The sequence below is a fragment of the Atractosteus spatula genome, chromosome 3, assembly GCF_055471065.1.
Source record: "Atractosteus spatula isolate fAtrSpa1 chromosome 3, fAtrSpa1.hap1, whole genome shotgun sequence".
Taxonomy (NCBI): domain Eukaryota; kingdom Metazoa; phylum Chordata; class Actinopteri; order Semionotiformes; family Lepisosteidae; genus Atractosteus; species Atractosteus spatula.
In genome coordinates, this window is record NC_142708.1 from 18,600,090 (window position 1) to 18,615,558 (window position 15,469).

Genomic DNA, 15,469 nt, shown 5'->3' on the forward strand with positions numbered 1-15,469 from the left:
AATTAGTTTTTCCTGTTCGAGTAGTTCCTGGACGCCATTTTGTTTTCAGCAATCGTACCACCATTAACGTCGCTATACAGTTATCGTATACACGCTAATTAGATGACAGGCGGTTGTGATTTCCTTAGGATGCATTAGTCTGAAACTGAATTAATATAGTTATGGACTTTTAAATCAGAGGTAAAATATCGACATCTAGTGGCTTGAAAGTACTTGAAATTAATTCTGGTACTGCACATAGCATTTAGCAGCTTAATGAACAAAAAGGTTAATGGAATCGTGCTAATATCCCTATTATTCCGATCTACTTTTCTGTGGAAAAATCAACAGAAAAAATAAGACTTTTTCTAAAAAGGCTCCAGAAGTGAGTGTATAAAATACCTCAACTGCCACTGTGCGATCAATGTTAAAAAAATGTTATTTGCACATGTATTTAAAGTTAACTAGTGGCACCACAGAAAAATGTATCATAGTATGCTGTTAGTAGATACAAAGGAACAAGTAATAGGTTTATTCCATGCTGAAAAAAAGAAGAAAATGAACACAACGTTTCGGCTTCGTCAAGAAGAAGACACCTGAAGAAGGCTCCACGGCCGAAACGTTGTGTTCTCTTTCTTCTTTTTTTCGGCATGGAATAAACCTATTACTTGTTCCTTTGCAGCCTACGCATGCTCACGCAGCTACCCACCTGAACTACTACGTTAGTAGATACATATGTTACTAGCGGTCTTCAAATGCACAGTACATTTGCAACCTATTTAGGACGTATTCAGATATTCAGAATGGATTCACGTATTTAATCAAGACGTGATTTTAGGTCGTTTTTTAACTTTTAAAACTCAAATACATTATACATTATTAGTTATGCGGTAACTGTAGTAAATTATATTTAAAATCATTATAAATTATACGGTAACTTTTTAGAATAGCAAAGACAAATACTAGTTTTACAGAATAGTTTAAATGCACAGAATATAGAACACCCTCGATAAACGATAATAGAAAAAATGCAATTGGAAATATGCTTGATGGTAAAATTACTTAACGTCTTTAAATCCCGCGCTCCTAACACTAAATACCGCCAGTCCCAATAACCCAAAACCCTACGAGAACGTACCTACAATGCAACAATGACAGTAAGTGAGCAATTATGCCATTTATCTCTCTATCTTTAATTCCAAAAATGGGAATGTCAGAAAACAGAGATGCAATCGATCAGACTGCAAAAAAAGGTGCAACAAGCAATAATTTTCAATCGCATTTAAAATCTGTCATTTACTTTTGTGTTTTTAAATTGCCAGACCGACTCTTTTCAGCAGCCTGTACATTCCGGTTTCAACACCTGTCAGACGGAACCTAACTTTACCTTTAAATGCGTTTAATACAATGTCCTGGGCGTGGTGTAGTTACCTGTACCATTTGAGCGGTCAGTACGGAAGTCACACAGACAACGCACATTATGCCAACTATAGAAATGCCAGATTCAAAGCCAGTATCGGGATTCAGTAAATTTTTATCCGCGGCTTTCTATGCCAGTAGCTCTTTTTTAATTATTCTCGTCAACAAAACTGTTCTGACAAACTACAGGTGAGGTGCGACTGCTTGTGTCGCAAATCCCAATGTACATCAATTTCCGAGTGTCGTTTCGTTGTTTACCGACTGTAAAATGCTTATCTATTCGCAGGAAAACGTGGGTTATATTGAACTAAACGTGTTTGATAGTGTCTGACGTGATATATCTAATAATTTCAATCAGATTGTTATTCAAATCCCGTTTCTCCATGCATTCGATCTTCAGTACCACCATGAAGTAGATCACCCTAAAAAATGCCAGATTAATTATCTATTTTTTTTAGGATCAAACCCAAGGAATTGATTGCAATGTTGTTAGTCTTATTGCGAAATCACGAATTTGCAGTGGGAAATAGTGGCCTGATTCTAACCTGACACAAAGAAGGAATTTAAAACTACCTCATCCAGGATTTTAAAATGTAATAAGGCGTCCAGGTACTAGGGACATAACTCTCAGTAGTGAAAATAAACGATTTGTTGTTTTACATTTCAAATGAGGACTCTTTTCCCATTATTTCACAATGCAATTACTTACATGAGTGTTAGGTTTGTGGTTTGATCAGGGTAACATCCACACCTGAGTTCTGGTTTCTTAGTACAGTTCTACTTGTTCATTTGTTCACGTAAGTTGTTATACTTCATCCACAGGTTCCCCTCTTACCTCTTTCTAGGAATCGGTCAGGTGAGTATCAGACAGCTAACGACACATCAGTATGTCGTTTATCTTCTTCTCATTGGAAGGGGATTTAGATGCTTTCTCTAGAAATTGAATGTATGGGTCAACCTGTAACTGAGTGAAAAAGGAAAGATGAATTGTCAGCAATGAATACATTTCAGCAAGTTTATTTCTTGTTCATTCTAACAATCGTATCATCTTGTTAGTAATTCCCCATTCATTTCGAGTAAAAAAGACTAGAGAATATTGAAATAATCCAGTATTTTTCATTCATTTTGTGTGTAAACGCATATAATCTATAATTAAGGTATCGTATATTGAATGTTTTTCTGTCTTTTTTTCCCCAGATGACAACCACAATATGTGTGCTGTATGTTGCAAAATTGAAACAATTTGTTCATTTCCAGGACTTTGACAGAAATATACCATACAAAGTAAGTGTGTGATTACTTTGAAAGTCTCTGCTTTTAATATACAATCATAAGGTTTCTGATTGTAATTGCAGGATGCAACAAAAGAAGCCTCAATTCCTTCTTTTTTCCTGTCTGAAATCTTTGCAACGGCTACAGTTTTTCCCGAAGTGTATGTTGTTCACGATACGGTGGATGTGCAAGTGTTTTTATCCCTCTATTTTCGTCTCAGGGTACAAATCTGTTTGATTTATCCTCTGCAGTTTTGTTTCACCACAGGAACTGATACAATATGTGGGGATACAGGGTTTGGAAAATGAGAAGAGCTAGAAGAAGTCATGTCATGACTGATGCTTGTGGTCAGGTTGTTTAAGGGCCCTCTTAAATGGCTTCTTAAGGATCTCCATTTCTGTTTTTAAATACCACCTGGGGCCAATCCAGAACCAGGGAGATTAGGGTGAGCCTTGGCTGCTACTATTTATCGCCCTAAATGATGTCCCAGATTATCCTTGGCGCCATGTGGTCTCAACATGTTCATTTCCGTTCTGCTTTTCTATGTTACAGGTTTTTCCACTACCTCTGCTTTATGTTGGGAATCACTTGACAGGCTTAGCAAGCACAAAGAAATTAAGGTACGCTTGGTTCTAATTGGATCGAAACCTATCAAGTGGCATTGCCACATTCAGACGGAACTGTTTAGCGTATCAGCAAACTGTTCTGTTGGTTTGCAGGTTCGAAACTGCTCTTGTAAGACCATAGAAGCCATTTCCAAGGGAAGGGTGGGAGATCCAGCTGGGAGGTATTGTTGTAGGAAATAAAAAGTATCAAATCAGGAAGGTTGGCAAACACTGTAGGAACTACCAAGGCAACACTTCCAAGTTCAGGACTGAGCAAAAAGACCTGGCAGATGACATTTTAACACTGACAGGTGCAGAATGTTTCATGCATTAACGGTAGACAGGAAAGTGGAAATTGTGGATCTTGAAGAAACCGTCTATCAAAAAGATTTAGGTGTTGACACTGACACCTCATTTACATCTTCTTGGCAAAGGTGGATCCATAGGCTTTGTGAGGAGATAACAAATGTTTCTCTTTCACAAATGTTCTTTTTATGAAAACATGATAATACAGAGCATGTGAATTGTTACCCACATTTTGAATAACGAAAGCCAACTTCGAAATTATGAAGAAGCGATACAAAGAAAAATGTCTAAACCTCCACCAAATGTACAGAGTGAAGAGGACTTGTTTTATATCAAGTGTACGCATCACATTCTACTAACTAGTCTGGGTGAGAGCTAGGACAGAGCGTAGAGTGGCATGAGATAGAGGTGATACAGTTCTCCACATCTTGTTTTGTGCGCTGTTCTCTATTGTGTGCTCTCTTACTATTCATAAGAATATTTGTGCTTGAGATTTTATCATGCATCTTAAAGGTGTTAACACTTACTACCTAAAGGGCTCAGTGGGCAGAATGGTGTTTTTGGTGGTGGTTGCCTTGCAATGGAACTGCTGTTGCATCTAGGGAAAGTCGTACTCTCAGCTTGCTGAGATTTTGTTAAGCTGGTCCACAGCTCAGTACACCAGGAATGGACCCTATGCGGGTTTCTAGATCACGAAAATCCTAAGACAAACAATTAGGAAAGTCCGAGGCCAGGGTCAAGAGGTGAGTGAACGTCCGAAGCCAGAAGAAAATTCAGGATCAAGCGCCAGAGACACAATCCAGAGCCAAGCTCATGAAACAGGCCAAAATCCAGAAGTCAGGTAGGGAATCCAGGGAGAATTCAACAAAGGCTAACTCAAGATCTCAAAGTGTTGAAAACAATACTGAGCACAGCGCGAACAAAGTGCAGGGTTTAAATAGGTTTGGGGAGGCGTGGTGATGTAGGGACACTGGGCAAGCAAGGATTGGCTACATCCGTCTGCTTGATCTGCGCCTCCGCTGAACAGATGAAGTAGGCACTAAAGGTTGGGGTGCCCTCTGGTGGTGGGATGCTGGGACTGTAACAGATCTGTTCTGGGACAGAAACTGGGATAAATCTCTGCAATGATAAAACATGAAGCAACTTAAATAGCAATAGAAGAATTCTGTTTTATTTACTCCAGTACAAGTGGTTTCATTTAAAGATCTCTGTGATTGCATCAGTATACAGTATACAGACATATCAAATGCTTTGCCTCGGCCACTACGTCTCCTGATCTGGCTCAATAACCTCGTCTCTTCATGCCTGAGCTTGCTTCCTAAATGTTGGAAGATAATTAAAATGATCAAAGAACTTGAGGTCTGATTTTCCATTGTGAAATGTTAACCCACAATTGGTTTTTCTCTTGCATTCAACTATTTTAAGAAAACATAACGTTAGCATTCAAGTTCAACCTTCTCAGAGGTGAATAAAGCTATCACACGGTTTTCCCACAAATTTTCTGAAATGTCTACTTTCTACAACCTAACCCACAAAGCAGGTGATGCTTTTTTTTCTTTATTTTCCAGTTTACCGATGTTCACTGTTCTCAGGAAGTTTACCATTGTGATGACAATGATCTTGGAAGCAAGGGTATTAAGGTAATTGATTTTTTCCCACCGGTTACGTTCTCCACATTATCAGTACATGGAACCTCTATGACAACTAAAACAGCAAAGTGGCATGTACAGTACATCTGAAGGGAAACAAAACTGACAGGTGTCTTGCTTTGTGCTTTCTATTGCTTTCCTGTTTAGTGACTTACCATAGGCTAAACTGCAAGGAATGCATTGTTCAGATTCTGCGGTCCCAGATTCAGCTGGTTCCGAGTTCATCTCTGTTTCTTGCGATCACTTCAGTGGAGTACTGGCACACTGAGTGTAATCATTCTTACAAAGCACTGTCTCCATCCTGCCTGAGCATCCCAGGTCTTCATCACTTGGTAACGGGCGCTCCTTCATCATAGCTGCTCATCTTCATCTGCAGCATGTACTAAAGTGGAAATCACTGGTGCTGAAACTAAAGAAATAGTTCCCTCAAGGTGAAAGTCAGGGCAGGGATATAGAGCAAACAGAACACAGGAAAGAAAATAACACAGGAAAGCTTTTAGAACTGGAGCAGGAATAACTTTTTTTTTGTCTGCTCTGGCTTCCAGCTCTGGTTGCTGTCTGACCAAACACATATCTCCAACTCCCTAGTTACAGGATCTTTATTTCCCCCAGCATTATTCAGCCACTGTAGATCCTTCATTTCATCCAGCTGGAAACCATCTCCTGGGTGTCTTTCATAAGACCATTTAGAAGAGGCATAACATATCATGATAAATCACACAAAACATAAAAATGAACTGCAGAAGTACTAGGTAAGAGTCACATAGTCTGTTCTGACATCCATTTGTTATCTGGAAACAACAAACTCGTATATTTGATAACAATTCATAAATGAATATTGCGAACAGTACTAACTTTTAATGTAAAAATGTGCCTATCTGTTGTCTGATCCTGTTTAGTCCTGAGCTTGGGAATATATACTGTGGAGTGCTATATACACAATGGAGTTGCATCACCAGATCACCAGATAAAACAAATCACAAGATATCTTAACATTGATACAAAAATGATGTTAACATACTGTTCTTTTCATTCAGTACACGGGCTTTAATTTGTTATTTAGTTGTTTTGACTACTGGGATAAACAAACCACAGCATAAGTATTGTACACTATATTACCCATTCTGAGGGGCTTTAGGGCAACACAGAGGTTTTACCAAAACAACCAAAGTTTCTTCACTACATCATAGAAACCTTAGAACTACTGCTTCGCCATGTTGAGTGTTGTCTGTTTTGTGTCTACCTGCTTCATAAAATTAGGTAGCACACCCACAAAGAAAGAAAAAAAATCTGATGATCACAAGCATTGTACTTTCTTTAAGAATTTTATATTTTGTCATTAAAGAACAACAATTAAGGCTGTTTAACGTTGCTTTAGTTTTACTAAGCACTTTTAATAGAACTATAATAGTTCTATTGCTTTGTCATTTTCAGAAAAACATTCCCATTACGCATTGTCTTTTGTGTGTTTACCATGGTCCTTGGAGCTTTGGTAGCAGCTAGGTAAGTCTTCATGTAAAACCTTTTTCCAAAACAATGAAAAAGACATATTTTTTATATGTACTTGGCCCAAATGTATGAGCACACTTTCATACCTTCAATCCCTTAGTCATCCATGAATAGAGCTTGTTGCCAGTTCTAACTGTTTAGAAACAGGTGGAAAAAGCAAATGTCACCTTGTATTTTTGCATATGCTTTTTCTAAGGTATAAAGGAAAATTCAGACTCGTGTGAACAGGTTTAACATTTCCCTGGACAATTCCATGAGAAGTAATGCATGGCTTAGACTTTTATTTCTCTGTTTGCCAGCTCAGATCTTGCCTTTGAAGTTGAAGGATACACCTTCATTCTTCTGAACGACCTGTTCACAGCCGCCAATGGAGTTTACACCAAAAAACAGCTTGGTCCTGAGGTAAACAGCAGCTTGGACTTGGGGCGTCTTGTTTCACGTTTCACATAGTGCTCAGAAGGTTAAGAACACTCCATTCTTTCCTAACATCATTTGCAGACCTCAAGGTTTTGAGAAGACTAGGCTTGATTTGGGCAGTATTTACTGTTGTAGTGCTTTGCCCCATTTCCTCCAAGATATCTCTGTAACATATCAGTTCAACTGCCAAAATCAATCTCAGAAATAAAATACCACACGCTCATCTTGAGCTTGTCTATTTTCTGTCTTGTGCAATGTAGACAGTGCACTCCTCTCTCCTTAATTCTAGGTACTTTCCAATTACCGGCTATGGGAGAAGGGGGAATTCTGGAGCAAAACAACCCCTCCTCAGCACACAGTTTCACAACACTTGTTGTGACCGTCCAGAGATATTTTTAAAATAATTTTTACCCTGCTGTGGTACCATGTAGGGTGGCATGGTGGTGTGGGGGTTAGCATTGCTGCCTCGCAGCGCTGGGGCCCTGGGTTCCGATCTGGAGTTTGTATGTTCGCCCTGTATTTGTGTGGATTTCCTCCGGGTGCTCCGGTTTCCTCCCACAGTTCAAAAACATACTGGCAGGTTAATTGGCTTGTGGGAAAATTGGCCCAGAAGAAAATGGATGAATGGTTTTTATGGCAACACTTTGGTTAAGGTAACTGTTAATTGCTCCCTATGTAAAAGCAACCTATTCATGTATTATCAGTGATGTTTAAATGTTATAAAATGTAGATCAATTTGGTTGGGTTTAGAGATATGGTGGTTACACTTTAGGTTCAGCTTCTTTTTAACGTTATTAATTATTTGATAACTGTTTATACCATCATTAGCTACCCATAGTCCTCGGGTTAGGGGTAAGGTTCATGCTATGGACAGGATTAGGGTTTTGTTGCAGACAAGCAGTTTCTAGATTAATTGTATATTATCACAATTTATGTCCTTTAATATTTTAATTTATCATAAATTTTACAACTTTTAAAGTATAGTGACTGATTCATTATTTATATACCAATAACAATTATTTTTGGTGCACACTCACACATTTTCAAACCTAATTGGAGCATCAGTTGTTTAAGAACTCAGACCCCTGGTTACAGCTCCTGTACTGACCTGGGAGAATGTGAGTCTTCAGATACACTCCTCCTTCGTGACCATCTGAAGCCGCATGCTCTGCAGTGCCTTAGAGGAGAGTTATTGCTGATTGGAGTATGGGATCATCACTCTCAGGTGCCCAACATGCTGGCATCAGCTGGAATGTAGGGCCCAGTCTGCACTCTGTTTGAGTCAAATGCCTAGCTGCATATGACCGTAAAAGTGTAAATCTTTTCAGATGTGTCAATTTATTATTCTTATTCTTAATGATAATAATAATGTTCATGCCATGCCAGTCGCATTGATCAATATAGAAATCCTTCTGGTTAATTTTACTTCCACCATTAGTATTATGGAGTCAATCCCTTCCTTGACATAAAAGTGTGGAGAGCACAAAAATACTCTTGTTTCTTTCAAAGGGTCTTGGAAAACATGGAGTACTTTTCTACAATGCGTGCTTCGTGATCCTACCAACCATCCTGGCATGTATATGTACTGGAGACCTCCAAAAGGTAAAGACATTTCACAGCGTTTTTTCAGGGGAAAATGAAACGAGTCAAATTTTCAATCAAAATAAAAAGGGACATGTGTTGTTCTTCTGTTTCAGGCCATCGCGTTTGAACACTGGATGTCGTACACATTCTTATGTCATTTCCTGTTGTCTTGTATAATGGGGTGAGAAACAGCAACTGATACCTCTTTAGAAGGATCAAAGGAAAGGGTTTCAAGAAGCTAAGAAACAGGATCTTCCTCTTGTTGGACGTTGATGTCTATAAAGACCAAAGCTAAAGAATAGCCTTCCTTCACCATCTGTTTCCTAGAGTGTCGCAGTAAAGCTCCTGGCCAGCTCAGTGTGGATTTTAAACCAGTGCTTCCCAAACTGTGTGCCACTGGCGGGCCGTGGAATCAGAAGAGATTGTGTTTCAAAAGCGTGCCATCAGGAGCTTCGTGTAGCTCGTTCCAACGCTTAAAACTTATGTTCATTGGAACAAGCTCACACTTCATATTGATATTCTTGCAAAAAGTCAAATATTTCTCAATGACATTGAAGTCTATGTCACAGCTTAAAATATTTGTTATTTCTTGCAATATGACTGCTGATTATCTGAAATATTTTGGCGTGTCTCAAAAGCTTTAGGATGTTTCAAGAGTGCCATGAGCTGAAAAGGTTTGGGACGCACCGTGTTAAAAGACTAACGCTCTGTTTACCCTGCAGGTTTATACTGATGTATTCCATTGTGGTCTGCAGTCATTATAACTCTGCTCTTACAACTACAGTAGTTGGTGCTATAAAGGTATGTCCAGAATAATAACGTGATTAGTTCCTTTTACACACTCAAACAAACAAACAATCACATGCAATATAAATGATTGCTCTTCATACTTAAAATCAGTACTATGAATGTATATACTATTAAGATATCATAGAATGTGGTTCATGTAGATCACTGTGTCAGCATGCGTAGGCTGCAAAGGAAAAAGTAAAGGTTTATTCCATGCTGAAAAGAGAAGAAAAGAAACAATGGTTCGGCTGTGGAGCCTTCTTCAGGTGTGGTGTGATATCATAAAATGTCATTGAGTCATGAAAAATGTTTAGAGCCCTTAGTTTAAACAAGAATCTGTATTAGAATGTAAAGGCTTAATATGTTGTTCTACCAGCTGTATTAAATGTACTTATACTGTATATTCAAATACATTGATACATACATATATATTTTAATGTACCATTGAAATTCTAGCAATGATTTTACCTTTCTTAATAAGTCACATTTCATGACACTTCATTAGAATCATATTCTTACTGAAATTGTTTTCTTTTTCTCTAGAATGTGGCTGTGGCTTACATTGGCATGTTTGTTGGTGGAGATTACATGTTTTCATGGTTAAATTTCATAGGATTAAATATCTGGTAAGCAATATGAATGCAGGAAACTGAATGCAGAAAATAAAAGGCAGTAATTAAAGTACTTTATCATGAATGTTTCGAACAAAAGTAATTGTAAAAATGTTGCTTTTCCAAAGAATAATTACAGCAGTAACCTAGGCTTCCCTTTTCATTAGGAGTCTAATGAGCAAAACCATTGCTCAGCAAATGCCTATAACAACATATTGTATTTGGAGAACATTGAAACCACAGATGAGCTTCAGATTCTCAAGCAAACCCAAGAGGAGATCAGTTTGTAAACTGTCTGGTTTCCTAAGTTTGTAATGACACATTTACAGTATGTCACTGAGTCTGAAGATGAAGGCCCATAAAACATTTGTGAACCTTTTCTTGCTTTCTTAAAAAAAATGAGAATAGCTCAGTGTACTTCTAAAATAAATAAAAGGTCTGTTTATGATTGTTGATAAAACAATGAACTAACAGATACAGTAAGTGAAGGAACAGATTTCATCAAATAGACTGGTCTTCTCTGTCTGTGGTTTCCCTATGTCAAGTTCTGTCACGTTCAAAGATCACATGGTTCCAGTTCTCATTTGTCCTGGAGAAACTCTGTAAAGGATCCAAAATATACCTGAATAACTGAAGGCCAACAGTTGGAAATTTTTATTTAAAATCCCAACGGTGTTGGCAAACTTTGCTGACTTTGTTGTTGTTTTTTGTCATCTTAATGTCATCTTAAGCCTGCCTTCCTCTTTGTTTATTTTTCAGCATGTCAGGAGGGCTTGCGTACTCTCTCTTAACATTTCAAAGCAACGCGCCCTCCAAGAGTAATGGGAACAGCTCAGCTTCACAAGAATGCTTGACTGATCAAATTGCAGAAAGGGCCAGTCACCTTATAGAAAACCCAAAACCGGGAATGTGACAGAATCAACTTCATCCAATAGAGTATATTTAATTGTCATGTACAGTATATACAGTATATATATATATTAATGGTGTATTGCTAACATTTGTATAGTGTTTTTATTGCATTTTATGCAAGTGTATTTTATTTACAATAATTCACTTGGCAAACAAATGTGAGCCACAACTTTACATACTCAGGGAAACAGGGTAAATAAAGGTTGAACATGTCTGTAGGATTTTTTTAAATGGAATGGCACAGCAGCGTCTTATGATTGTGTGATCTATATTATCCTGAATGTATAATGATGTTTTTTTAACACTTGGAAAAGATGCGATTGGTTTGAGGGATATAGTGGTATCTCTATAAAAGACATCCCGATGCCTTAGATGTTACATGCATTTTTCCCCAGATACTGTAGCTTACATAAATAAAGCTGTATAAGTAGAAACATTCATGAGCTGAATCATTAAAATACCATGGACCACTGGACCAAACAGTTTTCTGGTGTTTTCTTTCAGGCCAGTCATACTAAAAGAGCTGTAAGGAAATGTGTAGACTACAGCTGTCAAGGTGCTGGTCTCCTCACAAGTCACAACAATTGCATCGACTGGTCAGGTCTGAGAATACCTGAACTGGGAGTGGAGGAAGTGCTGTATTTTCCAGAAGGGGTAAAGTACAGTATATAAAAAGGAGAAACATTATATTTTAGGTACTCTTTTAAATGTAACATGGAAAATACTCAAAGGGAAAGATCCCTTCCTTTTCTTTTTCTAAAGTCATCTGAGGCTTATTTCTTGTCGATTTTCAATTATCTTATGTTTTTAGGTGCTGCCTTTCTGAACTGTCTGTACGTCTATGTGTTTAATGTGCGTCTAATCCAGTTATTGGGATTGACATCTTTACTTCCAAGTGGAAGCCCATTTTTTAAGAGTGATTAATGTAAAAATGGACTTTCACTTAAAGACATTTATGGATGTTGGTCGCTGAACATAATTAGGAAAGTTTGTTAAAGATTTAACATATCGTTTTGTTATATTCCAATGAAGACATAATTCTGTTTTTAATTGCGAGAAGCTTTCAGTGTTTGCTGGATGTGTGGTTCTTTCTATAAAATGAATTTAATTAATATGTAACTTAATATATTATATAACTTTCTAATCAAATAAAAGCTTTTAGAACTTTCTGGTACTAGAGACGTTTTGGAGAATTGGACTAGGACAGGCCCCAATAAAGCACTGTAAGTTTTCAAGATGAAGTGTACATCAGAACCTTTGTAGCAAGACTAGCTTTTTCTGTGATATGTAGAAACTTGCATTACATTGCATACATGCTTTGGAATAGCGGATATTTACAATGGTTAATTGGGTTGCATTTCTTATATTGGCACTGCTTCCATGGGTAGAGTGCTGACTAAGCTGTAACTGTAGGAAAACGGGCATCCGGGCAGGATGTCCACTGGAAAGCAATTTACCAAATAAAGAGCAGCACAGTGGAGCAGTAGTCAGCATTGCTGCCTTGCAGCGCTGAGGCCTTGGGATCAATACTGAAGCTGGGGTGCTATCTGCATGAACCCTGCCTTGCACCCATTGCTTGCCAAGACAGGTCACCATCCATTGGATGGAGCGATCAGAAAATAGACGGATGGATTTAGCAAGTTTACTTATTTGTATTGCAATTGTCACCTACTGAATAGTTGTAAGACCCGCATACTGACCCGGTGAGCAGCGGTTCTGAAACCGGAAGCTGAAACCAGCTGTGGGCTCATAGCCGAGCGACCTGCAGCAAACAGATGGAGTGAAGCAGACAGTCTAAAGCCCAAAAGAAAAATCGAAACCGAAAGCAAGCAGGGGTCCACGCTGGGGTTTGAAGTTCAAGCACAAAAGGGGAAAACTGAAGGAGAAACACGACACAGGCATGTTGTCAGGCACAAGGTCAGTTCGGGGCACAGTCAAACAGGAAGGGTCAGTACTCAGGAAAGCCAGTGGAACACAAGGTTGACCTAAGGGTGGGTAGTCAAAACTAAACAGGATTGGAGCCAAGAGTAAACTTTCAAACAAACACAGCCCGAAGGAACGCTTAGACTTGAGAATTGACTCAATGACTGAGCCTGGAATCCTGTAGTCCTAAATATCCGCTGGTCAGTATTAACAGCACGCAGGTGGCACATGGTTGATTGGAGGCTTGTCTTGCAGTAGTGGTATTTTGATTGCATGCACTGGTGTTGCTGCGAGAGAACAAGTATGATAATACCAGTATGCAAACTGGAAAGACTTTGAAGATTCAGATACCTCAAGAAGATGGGTAACCATCTTTCAGTGTCCTGAGCTTTACCAGTACTTAACAAACAGCTTAACTGTGGATATTTCAGAAGAGGGAGCACAACCCCAACCCCACCCCCACCTGACTTGGCTGGTTTGAGAGTATCCTGTGGTGAGCCAAGTTCATTAACAACTCAGTTTCAAATATAAACACGTTTTCCTGAAAATGCCTAGATGAACTCAGTGTTATATTGTATGCATTCCAACATTCGATGTTGTACTTATATTTACAGTGTTGTTTTAACTGTGTGACCATTTGGTTCCAAAAAAAATGGAGGACAAGTCATTTTTCATTTTTATTTAAAGCACTAAATATAAATTACAGCCACTTTTTTGCGCAACACAAAACGCATGACATCTGAGGCATCATTGGCGTCTGAACAATGGCAGTGGAATGGTGGATACGGTCACCTCATGAAACCACAGCACAGTTTAAAATAAACCTCTAAACCTTGTTCTCATCGTGTGGCTTACTCCACACTTGAAAAAGTCAGCGCTCATACATACAAGTCTGTGGAGACGGATATCACTGAAGCATCATCAAAAACTACAGACCTCGCATCCTCAGCAGAAAAGTGAACATTAATATTAATTCCAAATGTGATAAACAATACAGGGTCCTCCACAATTGCTTTAATAACAAGGAAAAAGGAATGGACAGAGAATGGTGTTCAATAAAAGCTTTCTATAAGAACCCAGATAAGGTAGAAATTATTAACCATTACTGGAGAAATGAAATACAGTACCACAGTAACAGTAAGTACCCAGGAATAGCTACATGTGAGAACGACTAAATGTTTTCATGTCTTGGTCAAATACCTTTCCTCTAAGATGATCAAAGGAGAAATAACAAGAAGGGAAACCATTCTCAGAAGCATAAACAAAATAATCCAATCCAATTAACTCAAAGGTTTTGTACATAATACTTTGCAAATCAGATTCAAATGCTAATGCAAGTTAAAATGTTGAAAATAAACCGACTGAAAAAGAAAAGAAAACATTTTGCTGCATCTCGACCTTGCCATGATCGAGTTGCTTTCTTGTTAAATTCTGGTTAAATTTAGCCCCGATGCTTCATGGCAGACAAATAGTGCAGCTAGCTAAGTGGAGAGCCCTGCATCAACGCTGGCAAAATCCATGTTTCAAAAACACCCTACCTGGAAAACCATACAAACAAAATGTGATTAAACTCTATACAAAAAAGGGTTGCTTTTGGCCATTTCTGTGCAGAACTTATATAACTTCTTAAAAAAATTGATATACAAGATTCCCTTTTTATCCCCTTCAAACTTTGCTAAATAATTTATAAATATGCATTAATACAATCAACAGACTGAGCTAGATTTAACCAGGCTTCGCATTTAATCAGAACATGTAAGAAATTCCTGGATTAAGGAATTTCAGGGGGCTAATTAAAGGTTTTCCCCACAATCTTTTAAAGTACTCCATATGGAGGGGGAAAACTGACATTACATCTTTTGAAAATCTTTAATCAGGACACTTATGGTTTATTGGAAAAGTCTCACTCAGTTTTTGGTGGGCCTAGTGTCTTCTGTTTCCACCCCAAATCAGTAACAGTTTGTCCAATTTATTCAACTAGATGACTGTAATACTTCTTATTGGATCCCAATATTTTTGCAGGTAACCTTACCTTTAAAGAAGTGAATGTTAATAAAGACCTTAAAACAAATCCTACATTCATAAGGAGAAAAGGTTAGTGAAGTAAACACTCATTTTGGAACCTGATCCAGAAGATACTAAATCGGAAGTTGTAACCCCCTGTTTTTAGTTTTTGTAAACCCATTAGTGTGTGGCTGCACAATCATAGTCCTGCAAAGCTGGTGTATTTGCAGTTCTTTGGTAAAGATAAAGACACTAGGCTCTCATTGATCTAGATTTGATTGAGACTCAAACTATAACTGTCCTGATTGTCAACAGATTGTTTGTGCTGCATTTTGCACAACAGCATTAACAAAAACTAGTAGCGGGGTATCGAAGTGAAACCCCAAAATCTCAACATTGAGTGCAGTAAACGTCTCAGTCTTTTCAACTTTGGGTACAGCAGAAAAAGTGAAAGACCAGTACAGCAACTACTATTTTTGATTATTAAATG

General features: G+C 38.2%; 1 protein-coding gene across 2 annotated transcripts; it reads left to right on the top strand.

Annotated features, from left to right (window-relative positions):
- Positions 1-1,403: 1,403 nt before the first annotated feature.
- Positions 1,404-11,524, top strand: slc35d2 (solute carrier family 35 member D2). Of its 2 annotated transcripts, XM_088910875.1 has the most exons (12): positions 1,404-1,587; positions 2,221-2,254; positions 2,596-2,682; positions 3,223-3,290; positions 5,150-5,221; positions 6,665-6,733; positions 7,039-7,141; positions 8,666-8,758; positions 8,854-8,921; positions 9,463-9,541; positions 10,073-10,155; positions 10,900-11,524. In XM_088910875.1, the coding sequence occupies exons 1-12, from the start codon at positions 1,460-1,462 to the stop codon at positions 11,051-11,053; spliced, it is 1,038 nt and encodes a 345-aa protein (XP_088767001.1). In that variant the 5' UTR covers positions 1,404-1,459; the 3' UTR covers positions 11,054-11,524. The 2 variants fall into 2 exon arrangements, with proteins under 2 accessions (XP_088767001.1, XP_088767002.1); XM_088910876.1 differs by lacking the exon at positions 10,900-11,524 and having other exon boundaries at positions 1,452-1,587; positions 10,073-10,159.
- Positions 11,525-15,469: the final 3,945 nt, after the last annotated feature.

Coding starts and splice junctions, on each gene's coding strand:
- slc35d2 (XM_088910875.1), top strand. CDS start 1,460: ATGCCAACTATAGAAATGCCAGATTCAAAGCCAGTATCGGGATTCAGT. Junction 8,759..8,853: donor GTACTGGAGACCTCCAAAAG/GTAAAGACATTT, acceptor CTTCTGTTTCAG/GCCATCGCGTTTGAACACTG. Junction 8,922..9,462: donor CTGTTGTCTTGTATAATGGG/GTGAGAAACAGC, acceptor TTTACCCTGCAG/GTTTATACTGATGTATTCCA.